The following is a 14,486-nucleotide window of genomic DNA, read 5'->3' on the forward strand; positions in this document are numbered from 1 at the left end:
GATTCAGGATGCCCTGACCACTGTACCAAGACAGTTTGCCATGTTTAGCTTCAGCAGTTTCTCAGTTCAATCTGTACTAGTATTCCAGAGTTAAAATCTCAACTGTTGCTTTAAAACATTTTTTTTATTTGTTATTTATGTGTATGCAGGGGTCTGTGGAGGCCACCAGGAGCTTACAGGTGGTGGAGAGCCCAATGGATGTTGGAACTCAAAACTCTGGTCCTTTGGAACAGTAACAAGTGCTTTTAACCTTAACCCTTCTATTTGTTTCTGAAACAATTTAAAAGTCAAAGTTGTCCTGGTACTGCATGCCTACAAGTCAGCACTTCCAGCACTTGAAGGTCTAAGACTGAAGAATCGGAGGTCATGGCCACACATTCTAGAAGCACAGCTCTCAACCCAGTCTTCATGGTGCCCACACTATTCTAGGTTTGCTGAAAATGGCAGTCTTGGTCACAAGAAAACTGTCAGCCAAACTAGACCCCTGGCTCCTGCAACTCTATCACCGTGACATCTGGATGGGCTCTTTCTCCTCTTCCTGGCTCAGAGCATAGCCCATATCTATTTCACTCATCTTTTCAGGCATCTTTTTAATATAATGCACCATAAACCCTTGCTGGTCAAAGTGGAATACAGAAATAAACACAGGAAGTTCTGTACCTTGAGAGCCTTAGGCACTTTCATGGACAGTTTATAAAGGTCATCTGATGCTAAGTGTGTCCTCCTCATAACCAGGTCCAGTGATGGTCCCATCTCTTCTAGCTCGATCCGTGGTGTTCTGCACCCAGATTTCTTCAACAACAGCCTTTATGAATGGGGGGAAGGGAAGCTGCATTAATTCTTTTTAAAAGTCCTTCTCTGAAATATCTTTGTTGAGAGTTTTGTAGTTCCAAATAATAAGTTGCAAAAGCCAAACCTCTTCTTAAAACATTTTGGGCATTCATGCCAAGTGCATCCTTTGTTTAGTTTTTAAAAATTGGAACATGAAATTATGTGTATCGTTAAGAAGCAAGCGTAAGGCCGGGCGTGGTGGCACATGCCTTTAATCCCAGCACTCGGGAGGCAGAGGCAGGCAGATTTCTGAGTTNGAGGCCAGCCTGGTCTACAGAGTGAGTTCCAGGACAGCCAGGGCTATACAGAGAAACCCTGTCTCGAAAACAACAACAACAAAAAAGATTTTCTTTGTATTATGAACATATTAATAACACAAATCCAGGGGACTCACTACGATGCTTTATGTGGACACATCCTGTGTATCCACAATGTTTACCAGATTTTCTTTACATCCCCACTTCCAGTCACTAATCATCTCTCTTTCAGTCTTAGGCACACAGCTCATCTCACCCCAGTTGTTTTCTGAGAGCCAGCCAATGAAGAGCTGAAAGAGGTGAAGCCCAGCTAGGTTTGGGAATCCCAGCACTTGGGAAATGGAGGACTGAGGACCAGTTAAAGGCCATTCTCTGCTACACAGTGACTTCAAAAGCCTTGTCTCAATAAAACAACAATAATGAGAAAAAGGAAGGGAAGGAGGGAGGGAGGTAAATATCAACCCCAAATCTGAATATTATATTTAGCAACCACATTTAATACAGCAGTTAAGTCCCATAAGTAAAAAGCTGAGGGGATGAGGGGTTGGCAGGGAGCTGTTTATTGACAGAACAATGTTCATAAAGGGTTAGCACTGGACAGAAAGCTGTCACAGAAGCTTATGGGTAATGAGAAGGGACAGAACAGTTGAGGAAGGCCCAAGAGAGCTTACAGTGGGAATCTATGTATACTTCATGTCACCCACGGTAGACGTGGAAAGAGCTTAGTGACTGGCCATGAAAAAAGCAGCTGCTAAGGAGGCCTGAGCCCACCTAGCACCTCCTTTAATAAACCTTTATCCGCTGGGCACAGAAGGACAGACTGACAAGAAGAGGCAAACAGCTTCATGTGACAGGGATGCAAACCTCAAAGGCAAAGTCTTAGCGTGGCACGTCAGCTGAGGCAGGCAGGCGGCAGGTCTGAGGCCCACTGGGCTACATGACGAGTTCAAGGCCAGCTGAAAGCTACACCAGAGACAGTGCTTCAAAAACTCCAACAAGAAAGCAATCTGCTTGCTGGGATTTACACTCATATTAACACTGTGCTGGGATTATGGCAGAAACCTAATGTACAAGAGCATCACTGTAGACAGCCATACTTTCTACCTGTTTTGGGTCATAGCTTTCAAATCTAGAATTTTGAAATTACTTTGGCTGGCCTCACTGGGGTTGAGACAGCACAAAAATCTCCAACAAACCCTAGCTCACAACAGATGACCAGGAACCCAGGAAGAGTGAGTTCCCAAGATCACGGTTAGCAGGAAGGAGAGCTGGAGGGAGGGTCAGGGCACAGCCCACCACTACAATCTGCAAACTCTCCTGACCCATCGTAACCGAGAACTTCAAAAACACTCAGAGATGCACTTACTTATAGCTTCGGAAGTAAACCTTCCCATTCAGTGCAGTGAAGTGCAGAACATACTCTAATCCAGCCAGCCGGACGTTCGATACTGTGGGGCCTCTGAAGAAATCTGAAAGCACATATTCAGCTGTTAAAGAGAACTATTTCAAAATTCAGCTACAAAGTGCCATCCTTTTATCGGGGGCGGGGGCAGGGTGTGATGTGTGGGGACACATACAAATGCTCACCGAGGCCAGAACAATCTCTGGTGCTGTTCCCCAAGAGCCCCAGCGTGGGCCAGCCTGTCTCTGCCTCCTCAGCACCTGCACTGTGACCAAGTGAAGCACATAACCAGCCCTCCAGCTTGTGACAGGTGACAACTAATGTCAGTCTCTGCACTGTGACCAAGTGAAGCACATAACCAGCCCTCCAGCTTGTGACAGGTGACAACTAATGTCAGCCTCTGCACTGTGACCAAGCTGAAGCACATAACCAGCCCTCCAGCTTGTGACAGGTGACAACTAATGTCAGTCTGGCCTCAAACCCCCCACAATAAGGAAAACTCTGATGTAGAGGGAGATCTGGTTCCCTAACTGGTTCTTGATTTTATCAATAAAGAAGGCCTGGAGCCAATTGCAGAATGGTACAGGTGAGACTTTGGGGTCCCAGGAGGAAAATGGAGACACAGGGAGAGAGGGGCTTTTCGGAAGCCCCTCTCCACGATTTGGAAGGAGAAGCACTCAGCAATCACATAAAATGTCCAGGTAGGCAAGCAGGCCACCAGAGATGTCTGGCAGGGGCTGATTGGGAACAGGCCACTGAGTTTAGGGCAGGAGGAGAGATGGGAATAATAAATTGTTAAGGATATACATTTTCAAGCAGGAGGTATTTGAGCTCAACAATTGTGCCAGCAGGCAAATTCTAAAGTAATAAAGCTGTATGAGTGGTTTTGTTTTTTTGTTTTTTTTGTTTTTTTTTATCTGCAGAGCAAAGGTGAGTAGAGAAAGAAGATGGGTTAGGGGATAGTTGTGATCAATCATGGGCTAAGCCAGAAGAAACAAAAGGGAACAGGGAGGAGTAACAGCTCTGTCGCAGCTCCCAGGAAAGGCGGAAGCGTGCTTTTAAAATTATACACAACACTCTGAACTCCTGGCTCCAGAGTGCCAGGATTAAATGCACGCACAAAATAAACCTATTCTTTGTTTACTAGCATCCTTACAGAAGAGGAACAGTAACATTTAAAAAGAAGTAGAATGTAAACACTGGTATTGTTTACTGGGTTTCCAAGAAGAAAAGCAGTCCCAGGTAGGTGGGAAGGCTCCGTAAGAAGATGTGCCTGTTGTGCAAAGCGTGAAGACCCACGTTCAAACCCTGGGACTCACGTGAAGGTAAAGGAGTCACCCTCACAAAGCTCTCCTGTGACTACCACATACATGTACACCTGCACACACATCACATACACACACAATAGTAAGTTTTGTTTTTAGAGAAAAGCAGTTGTATAGACTGGCATATAATCCAATGGTAAAAGCCTTGCCTGACACATAAGGTCCTGCATTCATCCCCAGAACCACAGGAAGAAGAATAAACAAGTATTTGAGATTCACTGTACACTAGCAAAGAACCCTGCAGTCCCCTATCAACCTTTCCCTACTGATTCTCTTTCCTGTCACACGATGCATAAGCACATAACCAAAGGCTCTTGTCGGCTAGTGGTGGCCCAGCCATTTTGCTGTGTGTGTAAATATGGTGTTCACACACTGAGGAAATCATGTGATGACATTGTACAATGTATGAGCTGCTGTCCCTGTATCTCATTTAGTATGTGCCACAGACTATGCAGTGGCCTTACGTACTTATACTGAAAACCCAAGTTCCCCCGATGACCAACACACTTACTGCCTCTCTCTCTCAGCCCTGCTCTGCCCAAGGTTTCTTTTCTAGTTTCGCTCCTTTCCCTTCCTTCATGCCACTAAGATAATGAGAAACTAGGCATGCATTTGCATGCACATAGACATACAAGAGTATTTAAAGGGTAGCTTAACCTGAACGAAACACATTATTGAAATTTTAAAAGTACTGAGCAACAGAAATAGATCTTGGGGCTATCTATCAAAAAGGAAGTGCTTGTGCTGTGAATGGAAGCCCAGGGTGAGCACCCACATACAAATAAAAACGTAATTTAAAAAAAAAAAATGGGGGCTGGTGAGATGGCTCAGTGGGTAAGAGCACCCCGACTGCTCTTCCGAAGGTCCGGAGTTCAAATCCCAGCAACCACATGGTGGCTCACAACCATCCGTAACAAGATCTGACTCCCTCTTCTGGAGTGTCTGAAGACAGCTACAGTGTACTTACATATAATAAATAAATAAATCTTTAAAAAACAAAACAAAACAATACCCCCACAAAGTCTAGCATCCCATTAATTAGGAGATAATTAAGTACTTTCTGGCTAGGAAATGACAGATAGGGCTGGGCACAGGTGCAGTCCTGTGATCCCAGGACTCAGAGGGCAGAGAAGATCAGAAATGGAGCTGTGGGAGGAGAGTGGAGAGGCTGGGCCTGTCCGGCTAGAGGAGCCCTAGACACCACACAGAGCCTGCCAGGCCACTCGAGAACACGTTTAGAAGACCACAACACATCCGTGAGCTTTCAGCAGGAACACAGACTGTACACCGTACAGGAAGTGGGCAGGAGGCCATTAGCATGACAGCTGACAGGCAGGCAGGTTGCTCTGTCCTCAGAACCTGAGTGAGGGTGAGCAGTGGAGGACTATCTTGCTCGGTGGAGAAGTTTTAAGACAAGAGAACAGGGCTGGACAGATGGCTCAGCGGATTGGAGCACTTGACTGCTCTTCCGAAGGTCCTGAGTTCAAATCCCACAACCACATGGTAGCTTACAACCACCCACAATGAGATCTGATGCCCTCTTCTGGCACATCTGAAGACAGCTGCAGTGTACTTATGTATAATAATAAATAAATCTTAAAAAAATAAAGTAGTCAGGATCTACTTTTAAAAAAAAAAAAAAAAAAGACAAGAGAATGGGGTAGAGTGGCACGCCCCCTTAACCCTGGCATTCAGGAAGAGAGGCAGTTAGTTCCCTGAGTTTGAGGCCAGCCTGGTCTCAACAAACAACAGAGTTCCAGGACAGCCAGGATGCAGAGAAACCCTGTCTTAAAACAAACAAACAAACAAACAAACAAACAAAGCAAGAAACAAAAGCAAAAACTACTACTCATCCAGAGTCCAGGGAGAGGGAGCATAAAGATGTGATGAGAATTGTACAGTTCTCAGAAAGACAATGTGAACAAGCTTAACCACATAGAAAAGGCAGATCTCAATACCAGTAATTGTTAACAAGATGAGTTCTACTAGCACTTACCAATAAGAAGATTTTTTAATCTTCTGTAGTCTTCTGTTACATCAAAATCATCACCAGCAAATATCAACATCGGTTTTGTTCCCTCGGGGCACTTACTAGTCTATGAGATTAAAAAACAAAACAAACAAAACATGTGTAAGTATGAGTACCAAAATCTAGAGAATTTATGCTAGTTTTAAGATAGCCAATATGTATTAAAACAATCTCAAAATTTTTACTCATATACTATCTCATTCTTGTTGCTACATCCACAACTGAGGATCAAGACAATAACTGATCCGGTATATAAGGGTCACTTAGATGGCACGTTATGTCCTGAACCCACAAGTCCATCCAGTGTGAGGCCATTGAGCTCGGGAAACAGGAGTTACTGACCACACAGGGAGTTGGTAAAAGCCTTTTTCAAACCCACAGGAAAAGGATATTTAGTTATACTAAACCTTCAAGGTCTGTCCCTTTTTTAGAGGAGAGCTGAAGAGATGAACAATATACATATACTATACTATAATACAACATTATAATATATAATATAGTATACTATAATTTAACATGTATCACAAGCCTAGAAAATACACCAGCTCAGCTGGGCACAATGCATCACGCCTGTCACCCCAGCACTTTTGGGAAGTAGAAGCAGAAAGATCAGAAGTTCAAACTCAGCCCTGGTCACATAGCAAGTCCGAAGCCATCCTGGGTTAAAACCCTACATTAAACAAGGCAACACACAAAACCCCCACTGAGTTATATAACTTTCCATTACACACTATTTTTTTCTCTATGCTCTTAAATCTAATCTTGAGTTTTACCTACCATATGTATGACTTTAAGGTTAAACAATGAAACCCTTTTGGGCCTCAATCACCAAATGTAAATGGAAAACCGGGCCTGATGGCAGGCAGAGGATGGGCCTTTAATCCCAGCACTTGGATGGCAGAGGTAGGCCTTGGTTGCCTCCAGGACAGGCAACGCTCATAGTGAGCCCTGTCTCAAAAACACAGAGACACACAAAACCCCAGCAGCCAGGGAAACTGCCTTCCTCTCACACCGCTAAGACGCAGGCAGGTGACGTCAGTGTTTGATAGGACAGTCTCACGTGAGACCCGCTGCCTTCCTAGGCCGTCTCACCGCACTTTGCTACTGCCTCCTTCACAGTCCTATCAAACAAGTAGTACACTGTAGGTTCCCAAGGGAGGCTATGCTAGTAATCTGGCAGCTAATAGCCAAAATAATACAGGGGCAGCCAGAGGTTGTTGGTCATAGAACAGTGCCCAAGTTGAAAACTTCAGATTGTCGATAAATGTTACCACTTATGAAAGACAGCATTTAACTATAAGCCTAACTAAGAATGGGTCATTACACTCTCGAGTTTAACTTCATAAGATCCATGTACTTACTATATGTTATAAAAAAAATTCATTCCTCTTTTGTTTGTTTTGGTTTTTGTTGTTGCTTGTTTTTTGAAACAGGGTTTCTCTGTGTAGACCAGGCTGGCCTTGAACTTGAGATCTACCTGCTTCTGTCTCCCAAGTGTTTTGACTACAGGTGTGGGCCACATGTCTGCCCAGCCTACATGTCCTTTTTTTAAAATAAGGTAAAACTATTTCTGCATGAAGTTTTTTTTTTCTATAATATTCTATCAGTACTTCTTCATCACAAGATGCTAATTTTGGTCAAGAACATTTTTAAAACACTATTAAGTTTTATGATCAGTATCTTACCTTAATATCTTTTAGAGACACAAATTTCTCAATACCTAGTTCAATCATATCCAGCACATGGTAGTCATACATACGACCTAAAAGCAAATACATTTTTAAGCACAGAGGTTTTCATATTCACCTTTTGTTATCTATAAGGCTTCAAATTCCCTGTGTTTTCCCCGTCTCTCTGAACTCGCACTCCCTTAAACTCTGACATCTACTTAGGTGTGCTGTTGGGATGTCAGTCAGGAAAAGCTGTCTACACTCTCTCACAACATCTACAACACTCTCACGAAGAGGAGGATTCCTTTTTTTTAACAGAATAAATGGGGAACTGGGTGTGGCAGTTGAGCACCTACAATCCCAGCCCTGGAGAGGCAGAATGGAGTTCAAAATCAACCTGGGCTAGAAAACAAGTCCTGGGCCAGCCTGGAGATAAAGATTCTACTCAAAAATAACTAAATGAACTAAGAAGAAGTGTAGCTCAGTACACCAGGGATGTTCAACATGCACCAGGCTTAGGATGAAACCTTAACAAAAACACCCACCCTCAAAAAACAGGAAGACAACAGAGAGTAAAGGGGCCGCCTATGACTGAACATGTTAGATAGAAACTCTATATCAGGGACAGAGATGGCTCAGTGGGTAATAATAGTATTTCCCGCTCTTCTGAGGACCCGAGTTTGGTTCCCAGCACCAATGTCATAACTGACTGTAATTTCATGTGATTTGTACATAAACAAACACACACAAGAATGAATGAATGAATAAATAAACAAATAAAGCCGCACTTCCTGTTTAAAACTAGAACTGGTCTCCAAAGATGTTAGCAATGATGCCCTAAGATTACTAACCAAGAACTAGTCCATATTCTTTCTCACTTCCTGGGGAAGGCAGGATAATACTGAAGTCACTGGTGGAAAGTTTCTGTGGTGATGCTGGGATTCCAATCTGAGACTACCACTGAGGCAGACCCAAGTCCAGCGTCACAAGGTTAAAGCAGCAACAGGAACCATGGGGCCTCGATGGCTTGTAAGCTCTGAAAACATCCATCTGAATCACAGAGCTGACCCTACCAACAACACGAGGAGTGCTGGCAAACGCCATGAATGCCAGCACTGAGGCAGGGGGTCTACATGTTGTAGGCATGCCAGAGCTACATTCCATTATAAGACCTTGTCTCAAATAAAACCAAAGAGTACGGTACTCACCTATTACTAGGTTGTTTGGCCTCTTCTTGTTATGGGAGCCAAACATGAATAAAGAGCAGTCTGACTTCTTTGAAAAGAACTCCTACGAAATAAGAAGAAAAGCCCTTGAAGACTCTCAGCCTGGCCTGCTGTGGTAGCTCACACACTTTCAAGGCTGAGGCAGACGGAAGCACTGCTGTGAGGTGACCAGCCAAAGCTACACAGCAAGCGCCTGGCTCCAAACAGCAGCCACCTTACCTGTAAGCTCACAGCAGCCATCTCACCTGTAAGCTCACGGAAGGGATTAGGGGCTTCCCCTGCCCCTCGCCCCTGCCCCTGCCCCTCGCCCAGAAAAGGTAATAAACTAAGGAAAAGGTAATAAACTAGATACATACAGAAGGGGCTGGAGAGACTGCTGGGGGTTAGGGGTACTTGTTGCTCTTGTAGGGAGAGGACCGGGGTTCAGTTCCCATGGCAACTAAGACTCATCCTTCACCTCCTTCTGACCTCTAAGGGTACCAGGCACACACACACACACACACACACACACACACGCACACGCGCACACACACGCACGCGCGCACACACACACACACACACGCACGCACACACACACACGCACGCACACACACGCACGCACACGCACGCACGCACACACACACACACATGCACGCACACACACAAACACAATCAGGCAAAAAACTCATACATAAAAACTTTATCTTTCAAATTCAATTTTCTGACTTGGGGTTACTTAGTTAAAAGATTCACTTTTCAAGAGGAGAAATAATGAACATTACGAAGTCAGTATCTGAAAGGCCACTCATTTCAATTATGCAGTTGGTCCTTCTGCATAGCACACCAGTGTCCTGTTGTTGCATGAGTCCTTTGACACCTCAGCACTCAGAGGGGAGCCCCAGGAACCTATGACCACACTGACTCTGGATGTCTGGACCTGGGTTCTTGAGTTTTTTATGCATGTTGCTACTTCTCACAGCAACTACAACCACACAAGGGCAGTGCTCTGGGAGCCCCATGCTCACCGTTTACTTAGCTCCAGGCCATGCGTCTGGCCGGGGCCACTGACAGACTATGATATTCCAGTGTAGGCACTGCTGGGATCACAGAAGTATTTATTGGCTTACATTACAGAGTTGAAACAACAGAAATATGAAGTTTCAATCCTAGAGAGTCCTGTGCAGTCTTACATTCCACACACTTGGCTCACTAGAGTGAGGTCACTATTCCTAATATAAAACTAAGATTCAAAGGGCAGGTACAGTAGCACACATATGATACCTGGCACTGGCCCAGTAGAAACATGCTATCCTGGGATTCACAATTCTGGGGCTCACAACTCGCCACTCTAAGCCAAAATTGCCAGGTTCACCGAGACCTGCTTCAAAGATAAGGTGGAGGGTAACAAACCTCTGTGTCAACCTCTCTGGCTTACCTGCACACACATGCATGCACACGCATGTGCACACCTGCACACACATACCCACACACACATGCACATGGGCATACAATACACGTGTGCAACCTAGGTTCAATGTGTTCTAGTCCAAAATCAGCTAAAACAAAACAAAACACCTTCAAAATTAATAAAAAGGTTCAAAGAACAGATAACACAGAGAATGTATAAGTCCCCCATGTCCCATACCACACACGCTGGTCACTACTGAGGGGTGAGCTCCTGATCTGATTCTCTTCCAGTCGGTTTCTTTGCAGAAGCAAACGGGGCAAAGAGCCACACCTGCCCATCACTTTCAAAGGAGTCAGAACAGTCAAGACTTTAGGCTGGCAGGCTATGGTAGTATACATCTTTTACCCCAGCACTTGTGAGGCAGAGGCAGGCACATCTCCGTGTAAGTTCAAGACCAGCCTAGTCTACAGATCTAGTTCCAGCACAGTCAGGGCTACATAGACTCTCATCTCTATTCAAACAAACAAATAAATAAATAGAAGGAAGGCAGGCAGGCAGGCAGGCTGTGGACCTATGTCGTTGACAAATGAACTTTTCTAAGAATTTGCCAGAAATAGTCTTGCAAAAACCCCACCAAGGTCATATGATGTGTCATATGATGGCATTCTACAGAGTATACCAAAAAGCAGAGACGCTCATCATCCGGCTCGTCCAGAGACCCAAATTCAACCCCCAGAATTCATCAGGTGGTCTAGAACCACCTGTGACCACATCTCCAGGGGACCCACCCTTCTGGCATCTGCACACTGGCTCTCATGTGCTCAGACCCACACACATATGCACACACAATAAAAAATAAAAACTCTTTAGAAAATATTCAGGGTCTAAACCATTGGGAACAAATTCTCAAAACGTGTTCTCTAAAATATCCTCCTAACAGGTGTGGTGCGGCACGTCTTTAAGGCCAGACCTTGAAAGGGAAGAGGGCCATATATATGCTCAAGCCATCATCTACAAGTCTGAATACAGCCTGGGTTTCGTGAAAAAGAAAAAAAAAAGATGAGCACATATTATTCAGATATCTGAATTGACTATGGTATTTAAAAGAATAGGAAGTTTAGTGAAATTTTAAAATGTATTCAAGCTAAGCATGGTGACAAACAACTGTCATTCCAGCATTTAGAACATGGGAGACAGGACTTCAAGGCTAGAAATCAACACCACTGTCATCTCCATCATTTATACAAGAAGCCCTCTCTCCTTATCTTCCTAGCTTTTGATCCCAATCCCTTCATACCCAGCAGAGAGGAATAGCCCTTGTCTGTTCTACACCCAAAGCTGACAGTTTCCATCAAATTCTTCTCTTTCTAGATAGTAAATTTTTTTTTCATTAAAACTACCACAAGGGCTGGGGATGTAGGTCAGTTAGGGCATGTACAAAGCCCTTGGTTCTATCCCAGCACTGCCTAAACAGTGGTGGTGGTCCATGCCTATAATCACAGCACTAAAGGCGGATGTGGGGGGTATGAGAAATTCAAAGTCATCTTTGGCTATTTACAGAGTTCAAACAACCCTGGAATACATGGGACCCTGTGTCAAAAACCAAAACTGGCTGGGCATGAGAAAATGCCTCCCAGCACTCAGGAGACAGATACAGGTAGAGTTTAAGGCCAGCCTGGGCTACATATTTCCAGGACAGCTGGAGAGAGCTACATAATAAATAAAGACACTGTTTCAAAAGAAAAAAAGGGGGGGGGGGAGGAGGCAGCAGCAGCAGCAGCAGCAGAGGCCACCTTTAATCCCAGCACTTAGAGGAGGTAGAGGCAGGCAGATTTCTGAGTTGGGGGCCAGCCTGGTCTACAGTATGAGTTACAGGACAGCCAAAGCTATACAGAGAAACCCTGTCTCGAAAAACCAAAAGTAATAAAGAAATAAATAAAATAAAAATAAAAAGTATCATAATAATGACAACAGCTATCTTTTAATAACAGCTGTATCTATTACATTCTTAGTGGGAGAGGTGGCTCAGTGGATAGAGGTATAAAACCTGGTACCTGAGTTTAATTCAAACCTACACACACACACACACACACACACACACACACACACACACACACACTTTAAAAAGACAGTAATCTGCCGGGCGTGGTGGCGCACGCCTTTAATCCCCAGCACTCAGGAGGCAGAGGCAGGCGGATTTCTGAGTTCGAGGCCAGCCTGGTCTACAGTGAGTTCCAGGACAGCCAGGGCTATACAGAGAAACCCTGTCTCAAAAAACCAAAAAAAAAAAAAGACAGTAATCTTACTTCTCAATCTGAATACCAACATCTTCATACTGTATAGGATTTCTTTTTCTTTCTTTCTTTTTTTTTCCTAAGATTTATTTATTATATGTAAGTACACTGTAGTGTCTTCAGATACCCCAGAAGAGGACATCAGGTCTCATTGCAGGTGATTTTGAGCCACCATGTGGTTGCTGGGATTTGAACTCAGGACCTTCAAAAGGGCACTCACTGAGCCATCTCACCAGCCCCCCTGTACAGGATTTCTAACTTAAAAATAACAGTTTATGAACACAGCATGTTTTAGTCTGCAATCATTTTTACACAATCCGTTCTGTTATTTCTGAGTGGTTGAGCTAGAACCCAGGGCCTCAGGCAGGCTAGGCAAGTCACCCAACCACTCACCCAGTCCTGCCCATTATGTGCTCTCTTTAAAAAAAAAAAAAAAAAAAGTCTTGTACTTACCAGTGATGTCTGATCCTCAAATGGTCTTGTAATATTTTTCCTAAGAATATTAAAAAAAGGGGCTGGTGAGTTGGCTCAGTGGGTAAGAGCACCTGACTGCTCTTCCNAAGGTCCAGAGTTCAAATCCCAGCAACCACATGGTGGCTCACAACCATCTGTAACACCTCTTCTGGAGTGTCTGACGATAGCTACAGTGTACTTACATATAATAAATAAATAAATCTTAAAAAAAAAAAAAAAAAAAGAATATTAAAAAAAGAATGACTCCAGTTTTAATGTTAAAAAGTACATCCAACCCTGACTCGAAAAACCAAAAAAAAAAAAAAAAGTACATCCAATTAAATGAAATATTGAATACAAGGTAATTTTATATCAGATGATTGAAACAGTAGTACACTGTGGTATACCTTTAATCCCACATTTGGAAAGCAGAGGTAGGTAGATATCAATAAGTTCCAGACAAGCCAGGCTGCATAGTGAGACCCTGACTCAATACATGCTACCCACAGCGGTTGGGGGGTGGGAGGAGGACTGGAGAGATGCTCAGTGGGTAAGAGCACTGGCTGTCTTTTAGAGAACCTGGGTTCAACTCTCACCATCCACCTGGCAGCTCCCAACCATCAACTCAAGTCCAGGGCCTCAAAGAGCATCTGGCACACACTCGGTGCAGGGGTGCATGCAGACAAAACATCCAGAAACAAAATTAGCAACCAAAACCAACCAATCACTTCTAATCCCAGCACTAGGGAGCAGGTAGATCTGAGTCTGAGGCCAGTCTGGTCCACAGAGAAAGCTCCAGGAGTGCCAACACTGCACAGACAAGCTCTATCTAAAACAAACAAACAGAAACAACACTAACCAACAACAACGATAACAACAACGGGGCAATGACTGTTGGGACAAAACAAGAGCAGGCGCCACATCAGCATAAAGAGTCAAAGGATTATTCAAGCTAAACCCTGATTAATCAATTTGCCATAGAAAGGGTCTGAGATTAACATTATTCTGGTTGGGCAACGGTGACAGACACCTTTAATCCCAGCACTCAGGATACAGAGGAAGGTGGATCTCAGCGTTTGAGGCCAGTCTGGTCTACAGTGTGAGTTCCAGGACAGCCAGGGCTACAGAGAAACCCTGTCAAAAAAACCAAAGATTTTAACCTAAAACCTAAGTGTTAGGGTGGAGCAACTGTTCATCAGTTCACGGTACTTGTTCTTATAGAGGATCAGTTCAGTTCCTAGAACCCACTCCTGGCAGCTCACATCAGCTCTGTGGGATCTAATGACTTTTTCTGGCCTCCACAGGCCTTCATATGCACATGGGCTAACACACTTAGACACACACGACTAAAATAAAATTTAAAACGAATCATTCTAAATGGGAGCATAATGTAAAAGGTAAGTACCTCAGTAGTAGAGGGCCTGTCTAGCATGGACAGGACCCTGGGTCTCATCTCTAGCATGGACAGGACCCTGGGTCTCATCTCTAGCATGGACAGGACCCTGGATCTCATCTCTAGCATGGACAGGACCCTGGATCTCATCTCTAGCATGGACAGGACCCTGGGTCTCATCTCTAGCATGGACAGGACCCTGGATCTCATCTCTAGCAT

At 44.2% G+C, this 14,486-nt stretch overlaps 1 protein-coding gene across 2 annotated transcripts in view; it reads right to left on the reverse strand.

Annotated features, from left to right (window-relative positions):
• Rpf2 (ribosome production factor 2 homolog) overlaps positions 1-14,486 on the reverse strand; it is a 22,480-nt gene that overhangs the window by 1,836 nt on the left and 6,158 nt on the right. For both annotated transcript variants that reach the window (XM_029542322.1, XM_021205102.1), the window contains 6 exons: positions 12,875-12,914; positions 8,723-8,804; positions 7,530-7,606; positions 5,812-5,911; positions 2,455-2,557; positions 661-805 (listed from right to left, as the gene is read on the reverse strand). In XM_029542322.1, coding sequence (XP_029398182.1) covers positions 661-805; positions 2,455-2,557; positions 5,812-5,911; positions 7,530-7,606; positions 8,723-8,804; positions 12,875-12,914 — 547 coding nt within the window. The remainder of the gene's footprint in view (positions 1-660; positions 806-2,454; positions 2,558-5,811; positions 5,912-7,529; positions 7,607-8,722; positions 8,805-12,874; positions 12,915-14,486) is intronic.

This window comes from Mus pahari, chromosome 9 (assembly GCF_900095145.1).
Source record: "Mus pahari chromosome 9, PAHARI_EIJ_v1.1, whole genome shotgun sequence".
In the NCBI taxonomy this organism is placed as follows: domain Eukaryota; kingdom Metazoa; phylum Chordata; class Mammalia; order Rodentia; family Muridae; genus Mus; species Mus pahari.